Raw genomic sequence first — 15,900 nt, 5'->3', positions numbered from 1 at the left:
TTGCGCCCACAGAATGATAACTAATTATTTTTAATCGAGAATGATGACACCATCCAGAGATAGTAACACAGTCTTTATCCTGTGACAAATGGTGGTGCCCTCTATGCATCTATAAATGTGAGAGCTCCTCAACCCTTAGTGGCAGGAACCATTTTACCTCAGAATATGTCTCCCACAGCTGGAGACAAAAGATCAGAAAGCAGTTTTATACAGCAACCATGACCTCTCAGCCCAGAAGTTTTAATTGAAGAGTCTTTCAAGGTTTCAGGTGAAGCTTTACATTTGTTATTTTGAGGGGGGAGGCGAGAGGATGTGGCTCACTTCCTGGTCTTGGAAACTTAGCAGCTGATGCAAGTGGGATACATACAGTCATTTCAGTGCCAAACAAACTTGTAAACTGTGCTGTAATGGATACTGTAATTTTTTCTTTGTTTCTGGGTCAGATCATGTAATGTGGTGTGTTTTTATAAATTTGAATGTTTAAGATAGTCTTAGGTTATGCCATATGGTTACAATTAAGTTATTCTTACTTTCCTTTAAAAAAAGTCTGCTTAATTAATTAAATTTTATGAACAAGTTGAGCTGGAAGCACTAGGACACTGTGCTGGAGATCAAGATAATACCTGACCTATTTTGTTTATTACTGCAATACTGTTTTCATTCAGTGACAACTCTACTTCTAAAATGTGTGATACAAGCCATTTCCGGTAACTGACTATTAAGCGCTCTATAATAACACATTAATTTCACATTTCAGATTTCCATTATGTAGTGAGTAAACCAAAAGCAGCAAAAGTATGTTTTGGATCTGGCTGTCAACGTGATGTTATGGGAAAGCCAATATCAAGACATGGAATACAATTCACAACTGAAAAATTTGTTAATATAGGCCCAGCATCTTATGAAGTAAAAATTGATCTTCTATTACACAAGGTAAGATGATGAAATGTTTTCAATAACTGGAACACTTGTGGAACTCTGTGGTGCTTGTTAGGAAGTTCCGTGGAATTATATAGTGTGATCAGAAGCAGTTTTAAAATCTTATAAGGATGTTGCAGGGAAGGTTGTGCTGAGAAATATTGTTAAGAGAAAAAAATTGATACATTGCACCATTTCACGTTTGATTAGCATTGGAGTTATTCAGTCAGGTGGCTGTAGGCACAAATTCAAGTGGCCTGACAGAGACAGTGTTGCCAAACTTCCCCCTTCATTTGGTTTGCTCAAACAGAACAAACATGGCTTTTTCTCTCCTAGCTTAAATTTAGCACTCCTGAAGAGATTCATCTTAATCAGTAATGAGTGTCTGAACAAGTGGTAATCCACAAACCCACAAATAGCTGTGCATTGCCACGTTTTAGCACCTGTACATGCTCCAATTTGCACTCACAATGACTTTATTGGCTAACATCATTAGGAAATGGCACAACATATCGAATTTTTTTCTGGACGATTGTTTCTCAGCACAACCTACCCTGCAACATCCTTATCAACTTTATAGAGTGTTTCTGACCATCATGTGTATGTTTTAAATACAAATGGGGACAAACAGTGATGTAACTAACCTTTGATATGGTCCTCTGTTTCTAGTGTATGTATATCTAAACACAGATACCCTAACAAACCCATTTCTACCTATTAGCAATGGCTCATATTGACAGTAATTGTGTGTGTGGGGAGGGGGGGGGGGGGGGGGGAAGCAGGGGGGAGGAAGGGGGGGCTGGGGAGCAGGGGGTGATAACTGCTGGCAGTGGGCAAGGAGGTAAGTGGAAGAGATAAGACAGAGGAGGAAACAGGTGGGTTTCAGGGGAAGTAGCAAAACGAGGACACCAAAGGTGATATTGACATAACAGAATAAGTAACATGAGGGTGGGCATGGGGTTAGAAGAAAGAAGAGTATGGGAAAAAGTTAAGCAGGAAAAAAGTTTTGACATGTGGAAAAAAGAAGTATGGAGACTGAAAGGAAATGAAAAGTGTTGGGAATGGGCTAGGAGAGTTTTAGACTAAAATGCTTGAAGGTATGTTCCCATCTACATGGTATGTAGACTGGAGACTGAAAGTAAATGAAAAGTGTTGGGAATGGGCTAGAAGAGTTTTAGACTAATATGCTTGAAGGTATGTTCCCATCTACATGGTATGTAGTTCAGGAGAGATAGTGTTGGGTTGGAAGATCCAAATGACATCAAAAGAGAAGCTTCTACAGAATTGATTGGTTTTTATAGTAGTGTCCCCTTCCACTTTCACCCTTGGAGCTTCGGACTTAAAATTAAAAGCAAAAAGGCATTATAAGTTGTGGGAACTGCTCAAAGAAGTGAATTATAGTGCTTATAATACAGCAAACAACAAAAAATCCAAGTAAATATTGGGAAAGGAAGTGGATTAGTTTGGTTAGATTACTCCACAATCTAAATCATCTAAGTACATGTACACTTCAGAACATAACTTGATTTGTTTTAATCAGAGATAGAGGAGGTGTCCGGTTTCAGTTTTTGTATATGCATAAATGACCTATTGATGGAATGATTAATAACATTTCAAGATACGATATTTAATGCTTTCAGAAATCACCAGTCAACCTTACTCTTTTCCTCATCTGGTTGTGGATTTGTCATTTTGATGTTGAAATGACATCTATCTTCCCCTTGGTAAAATAAAATTTCGTGTTGCAATCTGCCATATGAACAATGAGTTTCTGAGGCTCACTGAATATCATCATTTATAAAATGAAGCATTATATCATGTGAGTTAAATTCTTTGCCAGCAATAATACATTCACAACTACATCTACATTCTGAAAACCACCATGAAATGCATGGCAGAGGGTATGTCCCATTGTACCATTTATTAAGGTTTCTTCCCATTCCATTCACATATGGAGCACAGGAAAAATGGTTGGTTGAATGCCTCTTGTGTGCTGTAATTGTTCTGATCTTATCCTCATGATCCCTATGTGAATGACACGTAGAGGGTTGTAATATATTCCTAGAGTCATCATTTAAAGCCAGTTATTGAAACTTTGTTTAACAGACATTCTTGGGATAGTTTATGACTCTCTTCAAGAGTCTTGTCTGTTCAGTTTCTTCAGTATCTTTGTGACACTCTGTCATGTATCAAACCTGAGACAATTTGTGCTGCTCTACCCTGTATATGTTCAATATCCCTTGTTAGTCCTCTTTGGTACTGGTCCCACACGCTGGAGCAATATTCTAGAATGAGTTCCTTGAGTGATTTGTTAGCAATCTCCTTTGTAAGCTGACTGCACTTCCTCAGTATCCTACCACCTGCTTTACCTACAACAGAGCCTATGTCATCATTCCACTTCATATCCCTACAGAGTGCTACATCTAGGGATTTGTATGAGTTGGCTAATTCCAACAGTGATTCATTGACATTATAGTTATAGGATACCATTTTTTTCATTTTGTGAAGTACACAATTTTTCATTTTTAAACATTTAAAGCAAGCTGCCAATCTTTGCATTAAACATTATCAAAATCTGCCTGAATACTTAAGCAGCTTCTTGCAGACTATACTGTTCATTAGATATAACTGTATTACTATTGATATTATGTGCAAGGCTATTAATGTACAACATCAACAGCAAGGGTCCCAACACACTACCCTGGGTCACACCTGAATTTACTTCTACATCTAATGATGACTCTCCATCCAAGATAACATGCTGCATCCTTCCTACCAAAATGTCCTCAATCCGGTCACAAATTTCACTTGCTACTCCTTATGATCATACTTTTGACAGTAAGCATAGTTGTGATGCTGACTCAAATACTTTTCGGAAATCAAGAAATTCAGTATGTCATGTGACAAAAGTGCGAGTTGGATTTCATATGATCAATGTTTTTGGAATCCATGCTGTTTGACATGGAGGAGATTATTCTGTTCCCGATATCTCATTTGTTTGAGCTCAGAATATGTTCTATGATTCTACAACATATTGACTTCAAGGATATTGGATAGTAGTTTTTTGGATCACTTCTACTACCCTTCTTGTAGATGGGTGTGAGTTGTGTTTTTTTCCAAGAGGTGGGCACATTTTATTATTTGAGGGATCTACAATAGATTATAGCTGGAAGAGGGGCTAGCCCAGCCACAAATTCAATAAAGAATTTACAGGCATTCCATTGGGCCCTGGGGCTTTGTTAATTTTTAATGATCAACTGTCCTAAACACCACTGATGCTAATAGTTATTTCACTCATGTTTTCAGTGGTACAATGATTAAATTGGGGCAATTCTCCTGGGTTTTCCTTTGTAAAGGTACATTTGAAAATGGAGTTAAGCATTTCAGCTTTTGCTTTGCCATCCTCAACTTCAGCTCCTGTCTCATTTGCTAGCAACTGGACACTTACTTTGATGCCACCAACAGCTGTTACATATGACTAGAATTTCTTTAGTTTTTTGTGTGAGATCATTTGACAGTATTCTGCTATGGTAGTCATTGAAAGCATCATGCATTGATCTCTTGATGACCAAACACATTTCATTCAGCACTACACTTTGTTTTACTCCTGTTGCAGTAATCTCTGTTTCCTTAGAAGTTTATTTACAGTGACTGTGTACCATGGAGGATCCCTCCCATTATGGACTGTTTTACTCAGTACATATTTATCTAGGGCATTGTCTATTATTCTTTTAAACTTCAGCCATAGTTCTTCTTCATGCTCCTGCCCTGCGCTGAAATTTCAAGTTCCTCATTGAGGTATAAAACTGCTGATTTTTTAATCTAGTTTACTGAACATATATATCTTTGTTTTAGTTGTCCTTTTTACATTGCTAATCATTGATGCCACAACCACATCATGGTCACTGATACAAGTTTTGATGTGGACACTCGCAAAGAGTTCAGATCTATATGTCACCGTTAGATATATTTCCATCATAAGTGGGATTGCAAATTATCTGTCATATGTAGTTTTCAGAGAAGGCATTTATCAATGTTTCACAGGATGTCTTAGTATGTCCACTACTAACAAAACTAATTTTTTCAGTTGATTGTTGGGTGATTAAAGTCTCCACCAATGATTACAGTATGATTTGGAAACCTATACCGGCAACAAATGCACCACTCACATTTTCCATTTGCTTATCCTTTCACCATACACTTAAAATTTCCCAAACATTCTCACTGCCATCAATTTCAGGTTTCAACCAGCTTTCTGTACCTAGAATTGTGTGAATTTTACTGCTTTTCAAGAGCACTGTTGTGAGTTCTTTGACAGTTAACCATTAGGATTGTAATACTCTTATCTATTGGAAGTATTTATTTTGATATTACACTGATATTTCTGTGTTCCCTACAGCAATTGTTATATGGATTGGATGGAAAGACACCTAATCTAAAAAAACTTTGTGTGCATCCCACACACAGTCAGCTACCTGAGCAGCAGCTCTGATGTGTAGTGTACACCTAACCCATTTAGGGGGATCCTATATTATCAACCCTATGCCACAACTCCAGGAAGTTGCAGCCTAGCATGACACAGAACCTTTGAAGTCTCTGCTTGAGACCTTCCAATTCTCTCAGAACCAAAGGGCCATGATCAGTTTTGGGGGCAATGCTGCAAATTGTGAGCTTTGTTGAAATTCCATGCACAAGGATGGTCTTCTTCTCTGCCAAGAGTTGGAATGACCCAAATATGACCTCAAAGCCTAGATGACAGACATCATTTGTTCCAATGTGCACCACAAGCTGCAGCTGATTGCACCCTGTTGCTTCAGTGGGTGCTGGAATAGCCTCTTCAGCATAATTAAGTCCCAGGCATACACACTGAGTGTACCTGTTGTCATTTCCTGTCCCTTGCTGCCATTTCTCTAAGGGATGCCATCATTCGCTGTACATTTGAACTGCTAATGATTATTCAGCCCCTGCCCTTTTGCATTTGCCTCCTCTTGATGCCACACAAAACAGGTGGAACGAGTCTCGCTGACTCAGTTTATGTGAAAGATACCTAACTTGTTGGTTTGGGAGGTCAACAAAACATCCAGAGTCCTCCCTGGTCTCAGTCCATCCTGTACAGGATGCCTATGTCTACCACTGACATGCCACTCTGTCAAGTGGATGAGTAATGACAGATGCTGTACTTTCTGCAGAGGAAACAGGATCCATGGGAGGGGATAATACTTGAGTTACCTGTGGTACAGTTATCGCAGATACACAACTCTCAGGAGCTCTCCCAGCACACCGATTCGAAGCAGCTACCAAATATCTGACAGTAGTCAGGCCAATTTTCAGCTGCTTATGAATGTCAATCAACTCATCCTACGTTCAAGAACAGCAGGCTGGTGCAATGTATTACAGGACAGTGAACAGATAACTTTAAATTAAGTCTGCTGATTATCTTTTAATCTTTTGAGCCACAAAGTTGCTAATTCCCTATAAGAATTGAAGAGATTACACAAAAACAACACAGAAACCTGTGGAAAAAATTATTAATCTCCTAAAACTTTTTGGGGTTAATTATAGTTGTTAGCAAACCCGAAAACTGAGTTAATTTATGATAAATGTAGGTATCATATATGGCTACTCCTCTTTATGGGAAAACTAGATGTAACAAAATATGTTTGTTAGAATATCCGCTACAGTAACTAAATCACAAACGCTGATTTACTACAAATTACTCATATATTATGCACAGGGCAGTGGTAGCTTTCAAAAACTGCATTGATCTGAAATTCAGAGATGATATATTCTTTGGCAGCAGCTGTGAGCCAAAAATGATGGCCTGCTACAAAATAAGTTATGTATTCAAAACACTTGTACTGGTAATCTATGAAAATATATTTTTTTATGCATCGAAATATTCTCAAAAATAATAAGTTTCTCATGTAATTATGCAATGAAATCAGAAAATGATTGTTTTGGACAAGAATAGGAGTACTGTTCTCAAAAATTTTAAAAGAACACAATTAAGTTTAAGCCTACAATTGAGACAGCAGTATGAGTTTACAGGGGGCTCTTGAATGTTTGAAATTTCACAATATATCACAATACAAACAGGTATCAATATAATCAATGAAAAATTCTGCAGAAGCAATGTTAATAGTAAAATGTGCAATCTAGAACTTCAGATTGGCATGTAAACCTTATACATGCAGTCTCGCACAAAGGAAAATTTTGAAGTTAGCTTTTATACATAAAAAAATGTTTGAATGGCATGGATTTTTCACTTAGCTGATTCTGTGCCAACTTCTGCACTTGCGTACTGGAGAAGAACACTGCAACAGGAGTTTTTCTCAGTCAAAATGTGCAGCACCAACAAAGCTTGTCTTCTGCCTGTTGTAGCTAAGAGCATGAATCTGTCATGTAATTAGTTGTTGATGCACTGTGCTGCTGGCTGTCAACTGTTTAGTCAACTCTAATGACAAATACATAATCGTCAGCTGGCATTTTTTTCAAGGAGATTTGTGAGCAACTGAATCAATTCCTTGTATTCATCACATAAAATTTGTATGCAACAAAAAATTCTCATTTAGTGCCCTTAATGAGTCAACAACATTGATTGATCTGTTCATTGATGTTTCTCATAAAATAAATTTCAACAGATTTGTGATCTGCATTTGGCGCTGGTAGTGCTGATCTTACACAATGGTAAAATCTGTCCTTGCACTCATGTAATTCTCACATACTATATTTGTTGCACCAAATGATGTCATCTGGAAACATGAATTATAATTCCATATGTTCAGGAAAAATTCTTTTGATTGGTTTGTCACCTGATACCAATGTTGATAATGGGGGTGAATGTAATTCTCATAATTTTACTTTTCCACTCATGCAGTACATTCATTATGTTTTAATCTTAAGTTTGAGGACATTGTGTTACATGCACAATTTGTCTGTTTTGCCAATAACCACACTTGGATGAAGACTGTAATAATAATCAGCATCATAATCAAATGTACCAAGATGTAAATCAGTATGCAGTGTTCATCTGAATTGTTTCATTTTATACATGTACTGAAATTATATTTTTTCTTAGGGAAGCTCTTTGTATGACTTGTAAATGGATTTCTTCTTACAAATTTGTGTTATAAGCTTTACATTCATGAACTGCTTATGCAGTTTTTGGAATTACTGTTCTGTATTTAAAAAACAAATTTTTATTAAATCATCAGCGAACCCAGCAATGCTTCACAAGTACGAAGCATGTATCAGAATTGGATATACATCCTAATTTCCTTCTCCCCGTTCTCTCTATCTGCTCTTCTTCCCCCTCCCTCCACACTTTGTCCATCTCCTTCTCCTCCTCCTCCTCCCCCCCCTCTTACCACTGTCCATCACCTCCCCCCTGCTCCCTCTATATCTCTTACCCTACACTCTTTCTATCCATCTTCTCGTCCCTTATCTCTCTGTCCATATCCTCCTTCCCCTTCTTTATATCCATTCCTTCCTTCCCTCCTCCATCTCTGTCCATGTCCTTGCCCCCACCCCCTCTCTCTGACCTTTTTGATTGTTATTGCAAATTGAACCTTGATTGGGAATAGAAGTCAAGATGAACGCGTTAATCAGTTGGAATCATTAGTACACAGTCTATGAGAGAGACCTTTCCAGTTGCCGGATCTGTGACGACAGTAACTTTAATAACAGTATTTTTCATAGTTTTAATCTACAAACAGATAAGATTATAAAGTTATCCAAAAAGACAACTTTCCTGTTTTCTGATAAAAATGGCTACAAAAAGGAAAGGAAAACCACACATTTTCACAGCAGAGTTTAGCATGTTCTTTCTTACAATCAGTTTAACATAAAGTGTTTTGTGTATAACATGTCTATATCTCCAGTGGTTTAGGCTGTGCATTGTCTGGCAGTCAGTCAGTCACTTCGTCAAGAAGGGTTTCATCCAATTAAATCGTTCCTTGAATGCGTGTGAATTCAAACAAAACAATTTCAGTAAGATTGTGAATTCATTGAAATGAAATAAATTGGAATTCATTGTTCTGACAATAATTTTTTGTTTTTTGGTGCATTTGTTGCAACTCTTGATGATGACTGACAATTTTTGTCTTTCTCCCCAGAAACAAAATGATTAGTGCCAATCCTTCACCAACTCTCGAGCATGCCATGTACAACTATCCATGAGAAAACCATGGCCATTCAAGGTTCATTCCACACACTTCCAATAACTCACCTTGGTATTTATTAATTGTAATTGCAAATGCAAGGCAAATTGGAAACGGGACACATTTAAATTGAAATGGCAAGTCGGTGTATTTTTGCAATTGGAACATCCTTGCCTTTGAATTTTCCTCTGGTTATCATTGCTTTAATCACATTTTTCATCAGTGCCTTAACAGTGAGTCTTGCTGCATTTCATAGTTTCAGTTGGTCCAGATTGTGTAACATGATTATCAATGGGCTGACTTTGAGCAGCAAACTCTGCGAGGCCATTTCAGGAATTCAGGTGGATAACTGACTACATCTGAATTGGTAATGGGGTTGATTAATTGAATGCAATTGGCCTGCAATATGACTTTAAATTTTTATGTTCAGATTGTCTATGTCCATATTTTTCACTATCAGAATAGCTCGTTTGTTCAACCAAAGAGGGTTTTTGTAATTTGCATTAATATGATGCAATGATTATGCAGTTAGCCTGCATTGCATGTATGCCAACCAATATTTTGACACATCACTGGTGGCATTTTCCCCCAAAGAAATAAACTACAGACTGAGATCAATTAAAGGTATGCAGCACACCAAATTTCCATGAATGGACATTAGCAACACACCAAAGATATGATCACTACCAATAACACACTGAAATATTGCTTTATATTGTATTCATTTCCATAAAATATCAATATTCAATGTGGAATTTGTTGTTGTTGTAAAAACATGTGACAGTAGGACTATCAAATAAAACTCCATATGTGGACACAGTGAGATGATTCAGCAAAACAATAGGCTTAGTTAACAATTCCTCAATCACACAACTTCACACATTTACAGATAAGTGATATAAAAAATGTATCTGGATAGTGGCACACAGAGATATATAACACATTTCCATGAGTGACAAGTGTTGATACTGATGTGAAAGTAGCTTCATCAGTGAAAAGTATGAATTCAATTAATTGATAATTAGTGATCATCCATTCGTAAAACTCTAATCATTGAGATTCACAACCTATAAGAAGCTGCAGCACTAATTGATGAAACAACAAATGTAAGCCATGCTGACATTATACTTGCCATATTTTTATATGTTGACTACTGATACATATCAAACTTCTCTATGGCCAAATGATAGAATTACATCATACTGACAAAAAGGCATGTATTGTGATCCTTTTGTTTTCTTTTGCACCCTCAAAAGTGTATGTACTGAAAACTGTACCAGTCACAAGAAGTTTGTAGAGGACACAAGTAAGCACTCTTGAAACAAGTTCCTGGGGTGGAAACCATGTAAAGTATTCTTGTGTGGTACGAATAGCACTGTCATTACAAAACTGATAAAGAAAAGCGATATTAGCATTTATAAAGAGTTGTGAAATTTATTGAAATTTTTGTGTTATCATCAACACAGCTTGAAACTACCACCCCTTTCCATTCAAACACTGTGTGTTTTTATTTTTATTAACCTTATCTTCACTGAATAAAAACTAGACATGTATTTCACACATTTTTACTCAGAATTTTTTGTACAGGTCTTCATAAAATATTTATTGTTCCTCTTGAACTACTAGCATACTTTCAGTAATAAATAAATACTTAATTTGATTACAGCCTATGAGTATATATGGAGTTGGCCCAGGAGCCAGAAAAGCACCTAGGTTCAATATAAAGTATCCAGTGGTCCCATCACCTCAGAAGTACCAACTGAAAAGCTGCATTGCACCATCAACTCCAGCTCAAGCTCCATTTAACTCTGATGTACAGCGTATGAAAATGCAAGTAAATCTCAATCCTGGGTAAGAACAAAATTTTCACAAACTGTTATCTGTAGCAGTACAGTAATTGAAGATACTGAGCTATTGTTCTGAAAGTATTTTCTGTGAATATGGCAAGACATTCGATTGTGTAAAACATTAAAATATACTTGAAAAACTAAAATGTTATGACAGTCCTTATCTTCATAACAAAAAGCAGAGACCATATTGTCAAAATGCATCATATGAATACAGCCAAGCTCAAACTGAAGAACATAAAGTATGAGCTCCCAACAATTACTATACTGGGTCCTTTCTTTTTCTTTCTGTACATAAATACCATTTGTATGACTTTAAGAAACTATTTCAAAACTGATTTTTGTATAGTTGGCTGCTCTCATATCGATGAATCCAACAGAATTCTTGAAGTAATGGGAGCTCACTGTATTTGAAACACATGTCTACTCTCAACCAATTGTCAGAGAGAATGATCTTCATAACAGTCACAGAGTTTGTTTCAGCCTTTGATTTTATAGATAACACTGATGACACGAGAGTACTAGCACAGGGTTCAAACTCAGCTGTGCGAGATACAGTCCAGATGATAAAAGGACAGACATCCAGCTGGTTTACAATAAACATCTTTAAGTTCTAACATTACAAAGACATGGATTATGCAGCTTCATACAAAATAAACTCCCAATAATAAAATAGACATCAATGGTATGGTTTAACTGCCTTTCTGGGGATTAATGATGTCAACAGAAAATAATTCATAGTAAATGTCTTTATGAAATTTCATTTTTCTCAATGGTATCTGGAATAAATGTTCTTGACATTTGATGGGTGTAATTCAGTTTGTTCAAAATATTAAACATTGACCAGAACTTATTGCTATTTCATTGCTTCACTGCAGTTGATGTTTCCTGTAAATGTCTTAAATGAAAACAGGCCAAGGAACACCATGGTACACCATACTGGAATCCAACATGATTTTTTGAGGATCTTGCTAACAACTTGTAGATTTTAGTGTATAGCAAATGAACTAATTACAACTGAATCAGTAATTTTGAAAAGGCCATATATCCACCAAAATAAAATTTTCAGGAGAAAGAAAAAACTGTTTTGATTGCAAACCAAAGTGTAAAATGTCTTTGCTGTATTTAGACTACAGTGTAGGATATGTAACATAATGTGACCATAAAATTGTGTGCCAAACCAATATGTGACTTATGTCATGGTCCTTTGACCTTGTAAATAACCATCTTGACTATCTTTATCAGCAAAACTATTCATATGGATAAATGTTTGCATTTGGAGTTCCTCTGTCACAGTCGTGAAACATTTCTTGGACACCTGAAGATACCAACACAATCAATCAACATGTGATCAAACAGCCCATTTTTCAAGGCATGGGTGTAGGCTTATTAAGATAGGATTTCTATGAGTATTGCTCATTATGTCAATAAGATACCACATAAGGTATAGTTATTGTGTTCTAGGCTCAACATCAGATACTACACCCACATGCATTGAGGTCCCATTTTTCGTACTGCTATGACATTCTCACCATAGTTCACATGCTGTTCCCCTTGGACTTTTGCTCTTTTTACTCTATCACATTTACTCAAACTACCCTTTTTACTTCTCTTTAAACACTCACAGTTACTGACACTATCACTTTCACTCATTGTAAACAAAAGTATGACATAACCCTACAAGAAAGCACTATCAGTTGTCTAACCAAGCTTATGCTTGGCACGCAGCGCTTCAGTGGTCAACATGTGACCTAACAGCTGGTGACTTCAAAAAGCCAAACCACAGGAGATATGGCTCTTTTACATGGAAGGTGAAACATGGCTCTTGATATCAGCCACAAAGGAGTGAGCAGGACATAGTCTTTTCACAGTGAATGCCCATTTCTTCAAATACTACCAGATTTTAAGCTAAAATGGAAAAGTTGTGGGGATGGACATATGGACCTTTCAAACTGACTGGTTCAGTTGCATAAGTTGTTGATAATTACAAAAAATGTTGTCAAACAATGGTTACAATTGAAATGCAAGGAATGTGATACAAAGATGATTGCTTATCTTTTGTCTTCATGGAAGAGTAAGTGAAATGATACAAACAAACAATGTTAACTACATTTTAGTTAATTACACTGAAACTACATTATCTCAGGCATTACTACCATGTTTCAAGCTTAAAATATGAGTATATTACTTTATAGCATGAACAGGATTTCAATATGCAATACAACAGTCCAAATAAACAATTTGTTTATGTTGTTAATCTACTTTTGTTTTATAAATTACAGCAATTATGAGATAATTAGATGTTGTTATATGTTAGCGAGAGTAGGAAAAGGGAGAGAAGGAAACATAGTAGATGAGTATGGATTGGGGGAAAGAAATGAAACAGGAGCCCGTCTGGTAGAATTTTGCACAGAGCATAACTTAATCATAGCTAACACTTGGTTTAAGAATCATAAAAGAAGGTTGTATATATGGAAGAATCCTGGAAATACTAGAAAGTATCAGATGGATTATATGATGGTAAGACAGAGATTTAGGAACCAAGTTTTAAATTGTAAGACATTTCCAGGGGCAGATGTGGACTCGGACCACAATCTATTGGTTATGACCTGTAGATTAAAACTAAAGAAACTGCAAAAAGATGGAAATTTAAGGAGATGAGACCTGGATAAACTGATAAAACCAGAGGTTGTAGAGTTTCAGGGAGAGCACAAGGGAACAACTGACAGGAATGGGGGAAAGAAATACAGTAGAAGAATGGGTAGCTTTGAGGGATGAAGTAGTGAAGGCAACAGAGGATCAAGTAGGTAAAAAGATGCAGGCTAGTAGAAATCCTTGGGTAACAGAAGAAATATTAAATTTAATTGATGAAAGGAGAAAACAGAAAAATGCAGTAAATGAAGCAGGCAAAAAGGAATACAAACGTCTCAAAAATGAGATCGACAGGAAGTGCAAAATGGCTAAGCAGGGATGGCTAGAGGACAAATGTAAGGATGTAGAGGCTTATCTCACTAGGGGTAAGATAGATGCTGCCTATTGGAAAATTAAAGAGACCTTTTGGAGAAAAGAGAACCACTTGTATGAATATCAAGAGCTCTGATGGAAACCCAGTTCTAAGCAAAGAAGGGAAAGCAGAAAGGAGGAAGGAGTATATAGAGGGTCTATACAAGGGCGATGTACTTGAGGACAATATTATGGAAATGGAAGAGGATGTAGATGAAGATGAAATGGGAAATACAATACTGCATGAAGAGTTTGACAGAGCACTGAAAGACCTGAGTTGAAACAATGCCCCGGGAGTAGACAACATTCCTTTAGAACTACTGATGGCCTTGGGAGAACCAGTCCTGACAAAACTCTACCATCTGGTGAGCAAGATGTATGAAACAGGCAAAATACCCTCAGACTTCAAGAAGAATATAATAATTCCAATCCCAAAGAAAGCAGGTGTTGACAGATGTGAAAATTACTGAACAATCAGTTTAATAAGCCACAGCTGCGAAATACTAATGTGAATTCTTTAGAGACAAATGGAAAAACTAGTAGAAGCCAACCTTGGGGAAGATCAGTTTGGATTCCATACAAATATTGGAACACGGGGGGCAATACTGACCCTACGACTTATCTTAGAAGAAAGATTAAGGAAAGGCAAACCTACGTTTCTAGCATTTGTAGACTTAGAGAAAGATTTTGACAATGATGACTGGAATACTCTCTCTCAGATTCTAAAGGTGGCAGGGGTAAAATACAGGGAGCAAATGGCTATTTACAATTTGTGCAGAAACCAGATGGCAGTTATAAGAGTCGAGGGACATGAAAGGGAAGCAGCGGTTTCGAAGGGAGTGAGACAGGGTTGTAGCCTCTCCCCGATGTTATTCAATCTGTATATTGAGCAAGCACTAAAGGAAACAAAAGAAAATTTCGGAGTAGGTATTAAAATCCATGGAGAAGAAATAAAAACTTTGAGGTTCACCAATGACATTGTAATTCTGTCAGAGACAGCAAAGGACTTGGAAGAGCAGTTGAACGGAATGGACAGTGTCTTGAAAGGAGGATATAAGATGAACATCAACGAAAGTAAACCAAGGATAATGAAATGTAATCAAATTAAGTTGGGTCATACTGAGGGAATTAGATTAGCAAATGAGACACTTAAAGTAATAAAGGAGTTTTGCTATTTGGGAAGCAAAATAACTGATGATGGTCGAAGTAAAGAGGATATAAAATGTTGACTGGCAATGGCAAGGAAAGCATTTCTGAAGAAGAGAAATTTGTTAACATCGAGTATAGATTTAAGTGTCAGGAAGTCATTTCTGAAAGAATTTGTATAGAGTGTAGCCATGCATGGAAGTGAAATATGGATGATAAATAGTTTGGACAAGAAGAGACTAGAACCTTTTTAAATGTGGTGCTACAGAAGAATGCTGAAGATTAGATGGGTAGATCTCATAACTAATGAGGAGGTATTGAATAGAATTATAGAGAAGAGGAGTTTGTGGCACAACTTGACAAGAAGAAGGAACCGGTTGGTAGGACATGTTCTGAGGCATCAAGGGATCACAAATTTAGCATTGGAGGGCAGCGTGGAGGGTAAAAATCGTAGAAGGAGACCAAGAGATGAATACATTAAGCAGATTCAGAAGGATGTAGGTTGCAGTAAGTACTGGGAGATGAAGAAGCTTGCACAGGATAGAGTAGCATGGAGAGCTGCATTAAACCAGTCTCGGGACTGAAGACCACAACAACAACAACATGTTAGCTGAAAAGTTTCCTCTTTGAGCCGGGATAAAATGCTGAACTTATCCAATTCACAGAGTTGATTTGTTGCTGTTGCTGTAGAAAAGAAATAAGTTGAAGTCCTGGTATAACAAAGACTGACCAAGTGGGTAGTAATGCCCACATTAATTTGTGCCACATGTAATTTTGAGTTTCAACATTTTTTATTTCTGTGTTTGAAATATTTCCAACAATGAGAC

At 36.9% G+C, this 15,900-nt stretch overlaps 1 protein-coding gene across 9 annotated transcripts in view; it reads left to right on the top strand.

Moving 5' to 3' along the window:
• LOC126354782 (uncharacterized) overlaps positions 1 to 15,900 on the top strand; it is a 216,743-nt gene that overhangs the window by 173,866 nt on the left and 26,977 nt on the right. For all 9 annotated transcript variants that reach the window (XM_050004680.1, XM_050004681.1, XM_050004683.1 and 6 more), the window contains 2 exons: positions 758 to 933; positions 10,744 to 10,928. In XM_050004680.1, coding sequence (XP_049860637.1) covers positions 758 to 933; positions 10,744 to 10,928 — 361 coding nt within the window. The remainder of the gene's footprint in view (positions 1 to 757; positions 934 to 10,743; positions 10,929 to 15,900) is intronic.

The sequence above is a fragment of the Schistocerca gregaria genome, chromosome 3, assembly GCF_023897955.1.
Source record: "Schistocerca gregaria isolate iqSchGreg1 chromosome 3, iqSchGreg1.2, whole genome shotgun sequence".
NCBI lineage: Eukaryota > Metazoa > Arthropoda > Insecta > Orthoptera > Acrididae > Schistocerca > Schistocerca gregaria.
This window is presented reverse-complemented; position numbering and strand designations above follow the sequence as displayed.